Source organism: Misgurnus anguillicaudatus, chromosome 16 (assembly GCF_027580225.2).
Source record: "Misgurnus anguillicaudatus chromosome 16, ASM2758022v2, whole genome shotgun sequence".
NCBI lineage: Eukaryota > Metazoa > Chordata > Actinopteri > Cypriniformes > Cobitidae > Misgurnus > Misgurnus anguillicaudatus.
The window spans coordinates 13,488,190-13,503,832 of NC_073352.2; the positions used below are offsets into that span (position 1 = coordinate 13,488,190).

A 15,643-nucleotide genomic window follows, 5' to 3' on the forward strand; every position below is an offset into this window, starting at 1 on the left:
GTAATGCGGCCGGCTGGTCTTCTCCGTCTCGTGCTCTGTTATATATGCATCATGGTGCGTTTAGAAACTTCACTGTATGCGTATTACTGTCTCATATATGGTGCTTACACTCACGCTCGCTAGAGCTATACACGCTGGGTAAAATAATGTTGAAAAAAGTCAACTCAGTTATCAAGTCATCTGTAGTTATAACAACTAATCTCTAGTCAAGATAAATAATATTAAGTTGAAAATGACTTATAAATCTGAGTTGGTTTAACAAAAAATATAAGGCAGCAAATAATTTTTTACAGTGTAGCATTTGGCTTGAAATTAACCCAACTTTGTCCATTTTGACGCAGTTTTGGGTTAAAACAACCTAACATGTAGGGGCGGTTTCCCGGACCAGGATTAGCTTAATCCAGGACTAGGCCTTAGTTTAATTAGGAAATATAACTAGTTTTAAACAACATGCCTTACTAAAAACATTACCTGTGTGCATATTGAAGTAAAACAAAGGGCCCTGATGTATTTTAAGATCTGTAAGTGAAAGTTGTTTTCAGTTTGGAGAGCTCTTAAAAGTGTTTAAGTCTAGGACTAGTCTAATCCCTGTCCGGGAAACCGCCCCGTAGAGTGTATCTTTGAGGTACTAATATGCACCATTTAGGACCAAATTTGTACTTTTCTGAGAGTGTACTAGATTTACATAAAAGAATAAGATGGATTGTTTTAAGCCATGGTTAAAGCTATGGGCCATTTTTTTTGGACAGTGTGATTGTTTCATTCTCGAATGCTGTGTTCTTTTAACCCAAACAACAACACCCCAGCATAGGTTTATTTATAACTGCATTGGTTCTGTCCAATATTACATTACCATGGACTAAAAACAACCCAATATTTTAGGGTATCTTCCCTTCTGAAAAAAACCCCAATAAAACCATTACAGAAAATTCTAATGGTTTCCATTAAACCCAGCTGCAATAACACTGTCATTTCTACGGAATTTTTTGCAGTGTGCATCGTTGGGTTAAAAATAAATGTTTATACAGTATTTGACCACACAATGAGTTAAAACAACCCAGCATGTTAAGTTGAAACAACCCAACATAGTTTATATTACAAACCAGCGGCTGGGTTTGTACCATTTTGACTCACATTGTGTTGAAAATAACCCACCATTTTTTAGAGTGATGTTTAATTCAGATCAGACCTTAAAATTATTTTCAACCCAATGTGGGTCAAAAGGGGACAACCAAGAGTCAGTGGGTTAAATTAACCAAATAATGGGTTAAAACAACCCAGCATAGGTTAAATTACAACCCAACAGGTTGGGTTCATCCCTTTTTGACCCAATCCAGGGTTGAAACTAACCCAGCATTTTTTAAAGATTTTATTTATATTACCTGTAACCATTTAAATAAACCACAGATTTCACACTTTAACAGTACTTTTTGCTTTATTGGGATATATAAAAATGCATTGCGTATACTAGCTCCTCCAGCAACTTAACAGCAGCATGTCCCTAGCTCGGACAGCATGCCAAATATGTTTACGTTTATCCTGATAAATTTAATACATTTGTAGTGGTACAACGCCACCTAGTGAATCAGAGAGATAACAAAAAAGTGCTTTATTTATCAGAACTTGTCAAAGCTAATATTTGTCTTCAAAAGCATACATTTCTTCATCTATGAATTTGATATATTTTCTTAAAAAATCAGATGACAAAAGCAGAGGATATAAAAAGGTTTGTAAAATATTTTTTTAAACATATTTGAACATTTGAAAACACTTTACATAGTATAGTAAAGTAGTTTAAAAAATCTTAAAAGAAATAACATATATTCTGTAAAGTATGATACAAACACAAACAATATACATTACTGTATATTACATAATTAATAATTTCATAACTTATTCACATATTTGCCTTATATTGCATAGGCAGCAACAATCTCCCAAAGCACATTAATAGCATATTAAGCCTTTAAGTGTTTAAAATGATGAATCGCTAATGGTTTATTAGCTAATACGATTTTGATTTTAAAAGAAGAATACTGTACATACAAATACATAAAGTTTAAGCAAAATAAAAGTCAGTATGGCTGATGTAAAAATTATGAATATAAAAATGATTATAATTAAAAAACTTGTGCAACAATGTTTAAAATGTGTACCATTTTCAATCAATCTTCTTAATATAAGAAATGCCTAAAAGCTTCACTGATACTCTTGCATGTATCAACAATGAACTCACATAAGTCACATGTAAGTTTCTATAAAAAGCCCCTAAAATCATGAACAAAGTTTTTTCAGAAGCATGTAGTTAGCGTGTTTTAAAAGCACTAAGTGTTATAAACCGCGGAAAAACTGGAGGGAAAGCTCATAGCCAAGAAACATAGTAGCACTCATTGGAAATCCTCTGATAGCATTTACAGTTGCCCCGCGGAAGAAAACCTGCAGGACAAAACAACAAATGATCAGGATTTAATTCCCAAAACTCGTTTTAAGCATATTAAAACAACATATAAATAACCACCATAACAATTATCTTACAGTATACCACTTGCTATGTATTAAAGGGATAGTTCACTTTTAAATGAAAATTCTGTCATCATTTACTCATCCTCATGTTGTTGTAAACCTGTATGAATTTATTTTTTCTGATGAACAAAATAAAAAGATATTTTGAAAAATGATGGTAAACACACAGCAGTAAGTGACCACAGACTTCCATAGTAGGAAAGAAATATTTTGGAAGTATTGTGATAAATGACTAAGAAAATGTTTTGATAAATGATGGTAAGCACACAGTTGACATTACCCATGAAATTCCATCATATTTTTTAATTCCTACTATGGAAGTCTATGGTCACGTACTGCTGTGTCTTTACCATCATTTCTCAAAATATCTTCTTTTGTGTTCATCAGTAAAAAGTTTAGAACAACATAAGGATGAGTAAGTGATGACAAAATTTTCATTTTAAAGTGAACTATCCCTTTAATATCTGTTTTGCAGTTAAAAGTGTAACTGTCTAAGAGCCATTCGTTTCTTATTGGTCCCTCCAATCAGATTTATTTTTGAAAACAGCATAAAATCAAAACCTACATGTATTCCTTCTGTTTTATAACTTTGCATGATGCAGTGCAGAATGCCCTTGTATTTTCTCTGCTGCATTGCGTCCGCCTGCAACCGACTTTTCACTACATCAGCCGGTGTGGCTGTGACCCATGAGATGGAGCCTGTGGGAGAACAACAAAACCATGTAAGATTTTATGCATTTAATGTCCTTACATTGCTTGTTCCTTTACAACTAGGGTCTGCCCCTGAAATATATCAGAAAAGGAGCTCTTAAACAGTGGCATTGTGCAAAACAATCCGTCCCCCTATTGTGCATGATTGCTGGATACATTGATTCACCTCCTAACATTTTACCCCAGCTAAAGCATGAACTTTTTAGCCATAAAAAAACAAGTCTACACTTGTACAAACACGATGTAGACACTACAAGTACATTGGGTTCTTATTCAGGTCAAAGTCTTTAAAAAGCCGCAATGGGGACCAGGTCTTTGCTTTGCAATATTACCTGCTAAACCTCCTGCAAGCCATATGGAGCAAGGATGAGGAGAGGCACTGGAATTAGGATTTAGCAAGTCACAGAGTAATGTGTATGGAACGAAGTACAGGGCATAACCAGGAACGTCTCTCAATATCATGGCCCCCGCTCCCCTGTAGAGCCCTTGGATGCCCTCATTTTGCAGGATTGTGCTGATGCAGTGAAGCGGCCCTCTGTACATAGGCTGAGCCTGAATTCCCATTGAACGAATAGGAACATTGCCATTCCCAGCCAGGTTAAAGTTCTCTAAAAACAGAAGAAACAAAATGCATTTTTGTGATCTTGATAGATATTGTTTCAGTTGTTCATTTACTTGAAATTATTCAAGTCACATAACTTTAGTAAGCTTTGTATAATGATTACCCAGGTAATTTTTGTATTATAACGTATACAACCCAACAGTGCTGCACATTTTTGTACGCAAGACTTGTGTAACCCACAGTTCAAATAGAAACATAAATAATATTAGTGAAATAAATAATATATATAATAATATATAATATAATTAATAAATAGCAATAAATAGATAAATACGTTATTTAGAAACCACACAATATATTAAAATATTGATTTTGTAAAAGTTTTAATTCTTTTAATGATGTTGAACCATCCCTTTAGTTTAATATCACTCTGCCCCTTTAAGACACTTTCACAGTTATGCACGAGCTGTTTTGTTTTGTTTTGTTTTGTTTTTTTAACATTAACGGCAGACGCTAACGGAAAATCGATAAGATACACACGGAATCCAGACACCTTAAACTAAACTCCAAAATTAGGCTTATTTAACACTTCTAATATTTTGTTCATCGAGAATCATCCCTATAACATCTTAGCGGTGGTTTTGAGGAGTGTTTTGAAGACGGTTTTGGCCAGGTTTTTTTTCCCCTACACGGAAAGTTTGTGGACAGCTCGACACCAGATCGGACCTTTGGATAATCAGCGTATTGCGAGACAGCATACGAATGAACAGATATTTCAACTGGATACTAGATGGCGAGCCAACCCAAGGATCTTTAACCTGCAAGAACTGAAACACCGCATTCTGATCGCTTACACGGTTTGACATGAACAAAGTGAACCACTGAGCTATATTCTTTTAATCACATTGGACATTGACCTTTGAAAACATCGAATTGGACGGATCCTCTGAACTGAAATTCTGAAATTGCAACACAATAATTTAGATTTATTGAATAGAGAAATTGGTGAATAGGTGAATGTATGAATGAAAATTGGTTGATGTATTGTATTTTTTTTTCTTTTATGTTTTCTGTTAAAGTGAGACTCCAAAGTGTAGCAATTGCACAAACAAAAGAAACATTTAAATCCTTACATTTTACCTGCAAAGAAAGAGTTAGACCCTATAAAGTGAAACAATCACACTAACATAAGCACACTAAAATTCGTACCTGTTCCCTTAAAGAAGAGTTAACTTAAAAGAAAACTAGAAACAAATAGCTGAAAAATAGTTAAAGCAACTGTTCTAAAAGAGCTGATTAAAATTTAATAGACCGGTCTAAGAACAAAACTAACCAGAATAAACCCATACTTAAACCAGTTAAATCCATTTAAACTTATTTAAATAAGAAAAGATTAAATATAAAGGATTTAAAATTGTTTATTATACATATCGTACTGTAAATATTTATTGATTATTTATTGACATACATCTTTTACTATAAATATTTATTGATTATTTATTGATCTACATTGATTATTTATTGACACATCTTTTACTGTAAATATTTATTGATTATTTATTGATCTACATTTTGTGGGGTAAATATTTATCAATACATTTATTGAATAATTTATATATTTATTTAATTATTCTATTTATCTTACTAACTTACCTATTCCATTCTTATTCCTGTTCAGTAAACTGCTAATTAATTTATATAAGTTTTCATGTCTCATGTGTCTTTTCTAATATAACATACACCACTCAACGAACCTAGAACTGGTCCAGTAGCATAGTTATTACGATTGCAGTGACATAAGTGCTACATAAAATTTGGCGAGCCAGCAGCCAGGAGTGGTATTAATCAAAATAAAATAGAGTTAAAACTAAAGTCTAACCTTAACGAGACATGGAAGCAGTCCAGCATAACAATGTAAAAGTCCCTAATGCTGTTATCGTTAGTGGCATTACCGATACAGAAACAGATGAAGAACTTTTTGACTTTCTTAAGCAATATGGTTCCATCGAAAGAATAATTCCAATAGACTCCACACACACAGCACACTCAGACAAGCAAGTCATTATAGAATATAGATATGGCACAGCTGTACAGGCACTTGCATCTTTATTGCCCTACACACTTGACACTAGTTCCCCAGCTAAATACAGTTACTGCATTAGAACCCTAGCTAGTGTCTACACACCTGTAGTTAGCAAAACAGCTACACAGACCTACCTCTCTGAGCTGAAGGAGATAGCAAAGCAGACTGGCAAGGACCTTGCAACTCTCCTTAAAGAAGAACTCTCCATCATCAGCAATGCTGTTGACCTCGAGAATCCCGAGACTCAAAGTGACAGCATGGAATTGAAATCACCTGAGCAACATCTTCCACAAAGAGCCACACAGGTTGGCCCTCAGAACACATTTCCAGAGCAGCATGTCCAGCCAGGCGGCGACTGGACGCCACCTCCAGCACCAGCCAAAGAGACACCATCTGTTCTGAAACTCTGTGACATGAATCCACCAGAAATTCAGAAAGTAATCATTGAACACATTGTGCGAAATGAAGACTCTGCTATGCATGTAAACACAGCCCTAAGAATCCGACCCTTTTCTGGGCATCTCCCTAGACCCAACAATGAGGCAGATTATGAGACCTGGCGCTCTAATGTGGGACTTCTTCTCAAAGACACTAGGCAATCAGACCTGCACAAATCACGGAAGCTCCTTGAAAGCCTCTTGTCACCTGCCATTGACATTGTGAAGCACCTGACACCCGAAACACCTCCAAGTGTATATCTGGATATCCTGGACTCTGCATTTAGCACCGTTGAAGATGGCGACGACCTATTTGCAAAGTATCTCAATACAATGCAAGACAGTGGTGAGAAACCCTCAACTTACCTCCAACGGCTGCAGGTGATGTTGAATGCCACCCTCAGGAGGGGGGGGTGTCTCTGCAAGTGAGTTTGACAGGCAGCTTCTGAGACAATTTGTCAGAGGTTGTTGGGACAACACCTTGATATCTGAGCTGCAACTGGAGCAGAAAAAGCAAAATCCACCTACCTTTGCAGAACTGCTGCTGTTACTCCGCACAGCAGAAGACAGGCGAGCTTCCAAAGCATCTCGGATGAAGCACCATCTCAGTTCCTCAAAACCCAAGGTGTCATCCCATTACCAAGGCATTTGTGTGCAGTATGATGAAGAATGCAGTACATCGCATTTATCTTCTCCTTCACCAGAGATTCAAGATCTGAAAAGGCAAATAGCAGATTTACAAACCCAGCTTGCACGTGTCACGCAGAAAAGTCAAAGAAAGAACCAAGCTAAGCCAGCTCCCAAACTGAAGGTGCCCACACCTGGTTTTATGGGAGTTCAGACTCCCACACCTCACAGCCAAGATGAAAAGACCAACAACAGCAGGAGACCAAAACCTTGGTACTGCTTCAGGTGCGGAGAGGATGGACACATCAAGCCACAGTGTGATGGTGAACCAAATCCCTCTCTGGTAGCCTCAAAAGGAAAGCTGTTGAAGGAAAAGCAGCAAGCATGGGATGTTGTAAACAGCACTTCAGAGCCTAAGAATTTTTAGAGCCAGTTCCTGCAGAGGGACAAACAGGGACTGGGAGACAGACAAAGTGTCCCAAACAGAAACGACGTATTTCCAACATGTTCTCTAACTCTACCACCAAGAGACAGTCAGCAACCCTGCCCAAGGGACTGATTGGAGCACGGTGCACTGCACAAGTGACCATATGTGGCAAAGTATGCAGCTGCCTATTAGACACAGGCTCTCAAGTCACGACAATCCCAAACTCCTTCTATCAAGAAACCCTGTCTCATCTTCCCATCCACTCATTAAGTGACTTGCTTGAGGTGGAGGGAGCAAATGGTCAGGAAGTGCCTTACCTTGGCTACATCGAAGTCACAATCATCTTCCCTAGTATCACCTTTGTATTGGAAATAGACGTTACTACACTAGCGTTAAATGTACCTGATATGAACTCAACTCTGTCATCAGTACTAGTAGGAACCAATGCTTTAGATGTTCTCTATGAGCAGTATGTAGATGTCACTCCTCAGAACTACCAGTCCCTTCCATATGGCTACAAAGCAGTCTTAAAAACTCTATGAGACAGACAAATATATACTTTTGATTCAAGCATGGGGATAGTGAGACTACACAGCAGAGATGCTGAGACCATTGCTGCCGGTCAGACAAGAGTCTTTGAAGGATCAGTGAGCTGCAGAACAACTAACTGCAGTCAGTGGGTGATAGTAGAGTCACCAACAGCAGTTTCGTTACCAGGTGGCATACTGGTAACTGACGGGCTAGCAAACCTGCCATCTAAGCAGCCCCACTGCTTACCAGTCATTCTGAAGAATGAGTCAGACCATGACATAACTCTACCCCCTAAGGCTGTGATAGCAGAGATCCATGCCATCAAGAGTGCCCAGTCTCTTCAAACTCTTGGTTCCAAACACTCAACAGACCTGACCCCCAAGAAAAAAATTGAATTTAACTTCAGTAACTCTCCAATATGTAACAAGTGGAAAGACAGAATATCCGAAAAGTTGAACTCCATGCCTGAGGTGTTCGCGCAGCACGACCTTGACTTTGGCCGTACTGACAAGATCAAACATCACATAAAGCTTAGTGACGAGACACCTTTTAAGCACAGAGCGAGGCCTATACACCCACAGGACATCGAGGCTGTACGAAACCACATCCAGCAACTCCTCCATGCAGAAGTCATCCGCGAATCTGAATCACCCTTCTCCTCGCCGATTGTGGTCGTCAAGAAGAAGAATGGCGATGTCAGACTCTGCGTGGACTATAGAAAGCTGAACTTGCAGACGATCAAAGATTCATACGCCTTACCCAATCTGGAGGAGTCCTTTTCAGCATTGACGGGATCAAAGTGGTTCTCAGTGCTTGATCTCAAATCTGGATTTTACCAGATCGAAATGGAGGAACAAGACAAGCAGAAAACTGCATTTGTCTGTCCACTTGGATTCTATGAATTCAACCGGATGCCTCAGGGGATAACAAATGCCCCAAGCACATTCCAGAGGCTCATGGAACGCTGCATAGGAGGGTTGAACATGAAGCAGGCTCTCGTCTTCCTGGATGACTTGATTATCTTCTCCTCAACACTACAAGAGCATGAGGAAAGACTGATGCGGGTGCTCAACCAGTTGAAAGAGTTCGGCCTGAAGTTATCGCCCGAGAAATGCAAATTCTTCCAGACCTCCGTGAAGTACTTAGGACACATTGTGTCTGAGAAGGGAGTTGAAACAGACCCAGAGAAAATAACAGCTTTAAAAACCTGGCCAAGACCAACTAAACTGAAAGAACTGAGAGCATTCTTGGGATTCTGCGGTTACTACCGTAGGTTCGTTAAGGACTATTCAAAGATTGTGAAGCCTCTCAATGCCCTCACTGCTGGATATCCCCCATTGAGAAAAGGCTTTAAGACCACAGTGAATAGTGAGAAGTACTACAATCCAAAAGACCTCTTCGGTGACAGATGGACAACCACTTGCCAAACAGCTTTTGACACTCTCATCGAGAAGCTAACCACTGCCCCTGTCCTCGGGTTTGCTGACCCCAAGTTGCCCTACATCCTGCATACAGATGCCAGCACTTCAGGTCTTGGTGCAGCACTCTACCAGGAGCAACAAGGACAGAAGAGAGTCATCGCCTATGCAAGCCGTGGTCTATCAAGATGTGAAAGCAGGTACCCTGCCCACAAGTTGGAATTTCTTGCCCTTAAGTGGGCAATTACAGAAAAATTTCAAGACTACCTCTACGGACGCCCATTTCTTGCTGTCACTGATAGTAACCCATTGACCTACATACTTACCTCTGCCAAGCTTGATGCCACAAGCTACAGGTGGTTAGCTGATCTGTCAACCTTCGATTTCCAGCTGCAGTACAGGGCTGGGAAGCAGAATCAGGATGCAGACGGGCTGTCCAGACGCCCACATGATAGGCTACCTGATGACTCATCGTCCCGGAAAGAGATGGAGAGGATACAGCAGTTCACAAAAAGACACCTGTCAACAGAAATGGATGAAAGCACCATCAAGGCCATCTGTGAGAAGCACATGGTTCATGATGAAGGAACATTGCCTGGAACTACTTTGGTTATGTCGCTTGCCCACCATTCAAGTGCTATTCCAGAGGGCTTTGAAGAGGAATGCCAGCTAGACGGTGTGAACGTCATCCCGATGATAACACCCACTGAGATGCGGGAGAAGCAGAGGGCAGATTCTTGCATCAGTGCAGTACTCAGACAGCTGGAGCTGGGAGAAAAACCTCCACCATCTCTCAGAAAAGAACTCCCTGAGCTATCCCTACTCTTCAGAGAGTGGAACAGGCTGGAGATCTTAGATGGCGTCTTGTTCCGTAAGCGACAAGAGGGTGCACAGACTCACTACCAGCTTGTGTTACCTGAAGATCTGAGACCTATAGTTCTGAAGAGTCTCCATGATGACATGGGCCACATGGGTGTAGACCGGACGCTTGACCTTGTCCGCAAACGTTTCTATTGGCCAAAAATGTCAGCTGAGGTAGAGGCCAAGATCAAGACCTGTGACCGCTGCACGAGGCGTAAAGTCCCACCAGAGAAAGCTGCACCTCTTGTGAACATCACAGCCACACGACCTCTTGAGCTGGTATGCATGGACTTTCTCACCCTAGAGCCAGACTCCAGTGGCACCAAAGACATCCTGGTCATCACGGACCACTTTACGAAATATGCAGTGGCCATTCCCACCTCAAACCAGAAGGCTCAGACTGTTGCTAAATGCCTTTGGGACCACTTCATTGTCCATTATGGCATCCCAGAAAGACTCCATAGTGATCAAGGTCCAGACTTCGAGTCCCGGACTATCAAGGAGCTGTGTGACCTAGCAGGCATCCGTAAGATACGAACTACTCCATACCATCCAAGAGGTAACCCTGTTGAACGTTTCAACCGGACCCTTTTGAGCATGCGAGGCACCCTAGAGAACCAGAAGAAGAGTCACTGGCGAGAATATGTCAAGCCTTTAGTACATGCCTACAACTGTACTAGAAGTGAAGTCACTGGTTTCACCCCTTATGAACTCATGTTTGGAAGACAACCAAGGTTACCAGTAGACTTAGCATTTGGCTTACCTGTCAACTACAAGCAAGGCTCTCACTCACAGTATGTCCGCAACCTGAAGTCCCGACTGGAAGCAAGCTACAAGGTAGCAACAGAAAATGCAAAAAAGACTGCTTATCGCAATAAGGCAAGATTTGACAAGCATGTTGTTGATTCCACCCTGACTGAAGGCGACAGAGTCCTGGTGAGGAATGTTCGCCTCAGAGGCAAGCAGAAGTTGGCAGACAAGTGGGAATCTGATGTGTATGTTGTCATCAAACAGTCTGGAGACATCCCAGTCTATGTTGTGAAGCCTGAAACCAAAGATGGTCCGATACGAACACTTCATCGAGACCTGCTACTGCCTTGTGGGTTTCTTCCTCTTACCCCAGTGGAACCTGAAGTGGCCATCAAGGAGAGACCTAGACGTCCAAGGACTCGTCAGTGCCCAAGGAGTGAACAGTCATATGAATCTGAATGTCAAGACTCTGATTCCGAAGACCATGACATCACCTACTTTTATGGGCATGATGCCACGGTTGTAGATACCATTGGTGTTCACCACACCCCTGCAACCATAGAGTCCTTCATGAGAAACACAGAGCCGAGGAAGCCAAGACATTTCACAGTGTCCACCATTGAGAAAGACCTTCCAGATGTAGCTAAAGCTTTTCCTGAGGCTGCTTCTGTGATAACTGTTCCAAGTCTACCAGATGAAACCTACCTACCTGTAAATCCGCAGAATAACTTACCTGAGATAAATCCGGGAGAGAATAACTTACCTGAAATGAATCCGGGAGAGAATAACTTACCTGAGATGAATCCAGGAGAGAATAACTTACCTGAGATGAATCCGGGAGAGAACACCTCGCCTGAGATGAATCTGGGAGAGAATAACTTAACTGAGATGAATCTGGGAGAGAATAACTTACCTGAGATGAATCCGGGAGAGAATAACTTATCTGACATGAACCTGGGAGAGAATAAGTTACCTGATGCACATCTACAGGAAGATGCCACAGAGAATGGAAGCCACCTAAGAAAGTCTAGTAGACACAGACAACCCACAAAGAGACTTACTTACCCCCACTTAGGAAATCCCTTAGTCACAGTAGTGCAGTCATTGTTTCAGAGTTTGAGTGCAGTCATCTCAGACTCTTTAAATGAGCCAAACTCCTGGCAGTCACATAGAGTGATGGCCGTGTAGTTGCTAATAGGATGCACAGGGACGTGCATCAGGAAAGGAGGGGAGGATGTAACCCACAGTTCAAATAGAAACATAAATAATATTAGTGAAATAAATAATATATATAATAATATATAATATAATTAATAAATAGCAATAAATAGATAAATACGTTATTTAGAAACCACACAATATATTAAAATATTGATTTTGTAAAAGTTTTAATTCTTTTAATGATGTTGAACCATCCCTTTAGTTTAATATCACTCTGCCCCTTTAAGACACTTTCACAGTTATGCACGAGCTGTTTTGTTTTGTTTTGTTTTGTTTTTTTAACATTAACGGCAGACGCTAACGGAAAATCGATAAGATACACACGGAATCCAGACACCTTAAACTAAACTCCAAAATTAGGCTTATTTAACACTTCTAATATTTTGTTCATCGAGAATCATCCCTATAACATCTTAGCGGTGGTTTTGAGGAGTGTTTTGAAGACGGTTTTGGCCAGGTTTTTTTTCCCCTACACGGAAAGTTTGTGGACAGCTCGACACCAGATCGGACCTTTGGATAATCAGCGTATTGCGAGACAGCATACGAATGAACAGATATTTCAACTGGATACTAGATGGCGAGCCAACCCAAGGATCTTTAACCTGCAAGAACTGAAACACCGCATTCTGATCGCTTACACGGTTTGACATGAACAAAGTGAACCACTGAGCTATATTCTTTTAATCACATTGGACATTGACCTTTGAAAACATCGAATTGGACGGATCCTCTGAACTGAAATTCTGAAATTGCAACACAATAATTTAGATTTATTGAATAGAGAAATTGGTGAATAGGTGAATGTATGAATGAAAATTGGTTGATGTATTGTATTTTTTTTCTTTTATGTTTTCTGTTAAAGTGAGACTCCAAAGTGTAGCAATTGCACAAACAAAAGAAACATTTAAATCCTTACATTTTACCTGCAAAGAAAGAGTTAGACCCTATAAAGTGAAACAATCACACTAACATAAGCACACTAAAATTCGTACCTGTTCCCTTAAAGAAGAGTTAACTTAAAAGAAAACTAGAAACAAATAGCTGAAAAATAGTTAAAGCAACTGTTCTAAAAGAGCTGATTAAAATTTAATAGACCGGTCTAAGAACAAAACTAACCAGAATAAACCCATACTTAAACCAGTTAAATCCATTTAAACTTATTTAAATAAGAAAAGATTAAATATAAAGGATTTAAAATTGTTTATTATACATATCGTACTGTAAATATTTATTGATTATTTATTGACATACATCTTTTACTATAAATATTTATTGATTATTTATTGATCTACATTGATTATTTATTGACACATCTTTTACTGTAAATATTTATTGATTATTTATTGATCTACATTTTGTGGGGTAAATATTTATCAATACATTTATTGAATAATTTATATATTTATTTAATTATTCTATTTATCTTACTAACTTACCTATTCCATTCTTATTCCTGTTCAGTAAACTGCTAATTAATTTATATAAGTTTTCATGTCTCATGTGTCTTTTCTAATATAACATACACCACTCAACGAACCTAGAACTGGTCCAGTAGCATAGTTATTACGATTGCAGTGACATAAGTGCTACACTTGACCTTACCTGCAAGAACAGGTTGGGTTTGCATCTGAAGCCTTATTTTGACAAGATCGACCGGGGCACCCACTCCTACCGAAACCAGACCAGTCAACATGCTCGCTACAGTCAAGTCAAGCATACTGGACGGCTGTCTACCATCCCCATAGCGGTATTTACTAATGACACGCTGTGTGTTACTGAAGAAACCAAATACCATAGAGTTGTAAAGGGTGATGCTGGCTAGTGGAAAAGAAAGTCCTTTAAAAAATCCTGCAACCTGAGACAAAACGAAAGCAGATGTCATACCTTTTTTTACACAACACAGCTGTTTAAAGTCAACAGGCACTAATAAATAAATACCACTACACTGTCTTTTCTGATTAATTATGATGTTTGGTGTATTACTATACAGGTATAGTATGTAAAGTAAAATATATTATCAGTAACTATTTCAAATTATTTATAAAGACAGCCAAATGTTAGAAAGACTTACAGTTTCCTTTTTGTAGATGGTTACAATACAGTGAAGAGTATTCTTGTATCTATTGCCTGCTTGTAAACGGGTCTGAAAATAAAGCACAAATATTAATTGTCCGGGCTGTAAAACTTTATTTATCATAAAACATGTTGAAATGTCACTACTTTTACATTACTTTAGACCAGTTGAGCAAAATGCACACATAAAAGTACATCATGGAAATGATGAGGAAATTCATTACAAAAACCAATGCAAAGAATCTCGATACCTTAACTGTGTCAAGAGGATGTCCTACAATCACACTGGATGCTCCTGAAACAAATAAATAAATGTATATGTTGAATATACTGTATTGCAAATGAATTGTGAAGGCAACTTTAACAGACAATATGCTGATGATGAGTTTGCAAATTGCGCAATGATGCGCATCTTTGTACGAGTTTATTCCTGCGGAACAGAAGATCCATTTTCATGAATTAAATACATTGTTGTGATCATTTCATGGTGAGTGCACATGCACAAGATGGGGCTCTTACAGAAAACATTTTCCTTTTTAACGAAAAAGATGTTTTTAGTCCAGCTAAAAAGTGCAGTTTTTAGTGGGATGCACATCAGACTTCCGTCAAAAATAAATAAATAAAATAAAAAAGTCTTCAACTTTGCAGAATATACGTAAAACGGCCACACAAAACAAAGAAAAATTGCGCGCATGTTTTACATTCCTCAGTTCTGCATTGGCTATTCAATTTGTTCCTAATTGATGTTTTTGAGTAAAATAATTTCTTACAACGGTAATATGTTTGTAAAAGTCTGTGCGTATATAGTCATTCAAATGCCTAAATATAAAATACGCGACGTAACATACGAAACATCAAAGATGCGCGAACACTTCTCTCCCCCCAAAAAGAAAACGTGGCACGCTAAAGGGTATATGTAATGGTAAACACATGTGTAACTTTTAAAAAGACATTCAAAACACAGAAACTCACCCCCAACCCATCCGGCTATAAAGTCATCCAAGTAAAAGACTGTCATTGTACTGAATTCATTCACATTGGAGAAGTAAATAAATGCACCGGCATTGATGCTTTTCAAACCTTAACCTTCATGTTACAGCTGGCCACATCAATAACAGCAGACCTAACTTCAACCCATCCAAACATTTAACGTGAAACGGATCGGTGAGGGGTGTGTGAGGGGCGTTACGCAGATACGAAAATAGATCCGCTCACCAATCGACATCAGCAAAGCAAGTGCTGCCGAGTTAAAGATTAAACTGTTTTAAATGTTTTTACTTTTTGTTCAAAATGTGACCTTGTCTGTGAAAACCCAGCTAAAGTCATGTTTTTGTGATTTACTTTTTTTACATAAATCATCATAATGTATAGAACATTCTGTGAAAATATAATCTTGATATCTATTGACTGAGTAGCCTA

At 38.9% G+C, this 15,643-nt stretch overlaps 1 protein-coding gene across 1 annotated transcript; it reads right to left on the minus strand.

The window, feature by feature from the left end:
- Positions 1-1,416: 1,416 nt before the first annotated feature.
- Positions 1,417-15,356, minus strand: slc25a48 (solute carrier family 25 member 48). Its single transcript, XM_055178864.2, has 7 exons — positions 15,197-15,356; positions 14,476-14,519; positions 14,223-14,294; positions 13,754-14,006; positions 3,567-3,842; positions 3,089-3,222; positions 1,417-2,436 (listed from the first exon to the last, which is right to left on the minus strand). The coding sequence occupies exons 1-7, from the start codon at positions 15,240-15,242 to the stop codon at positions 2,332-2,334; spliced, it is 930 nt and encodes a 309-aa protein (XP_055034839.2). The 5' UTR covers positions 15,243-15,356; the 3' UTR covers positions 1,417-2,331.
- Positions 15,357-15,643: the final 287 nt, after the last annotated feature.

What these genes read in the sequence shown, in the direction of transcription:
- slc25a48 (XM_055178864.2), bottom strand. Translation starts at nt 15,242, where the DNA reads ATGACAGTCTTTTACTTGGATGACTTTATAGCCGGATGGGTTGGGG. An exon ending in AACCCAACCTGTTCTTGCAG is followed by an intron (nt 3,843 to 13,753) that starts GTAAGGTCAAGT and finishes TTCTGTTTTTAG; the next exon opens with AGAACTTTAACCTGGCTGGG. An exon ending in GCTTGCAGGAGGTTTAGCAG is followed by an intron (nt 3,223 to 3,566) that starts GTAATATTGCAA and finishes GTTCTCCCACAG; the next exon opens with GCTCCATCTCATGGGTCACA.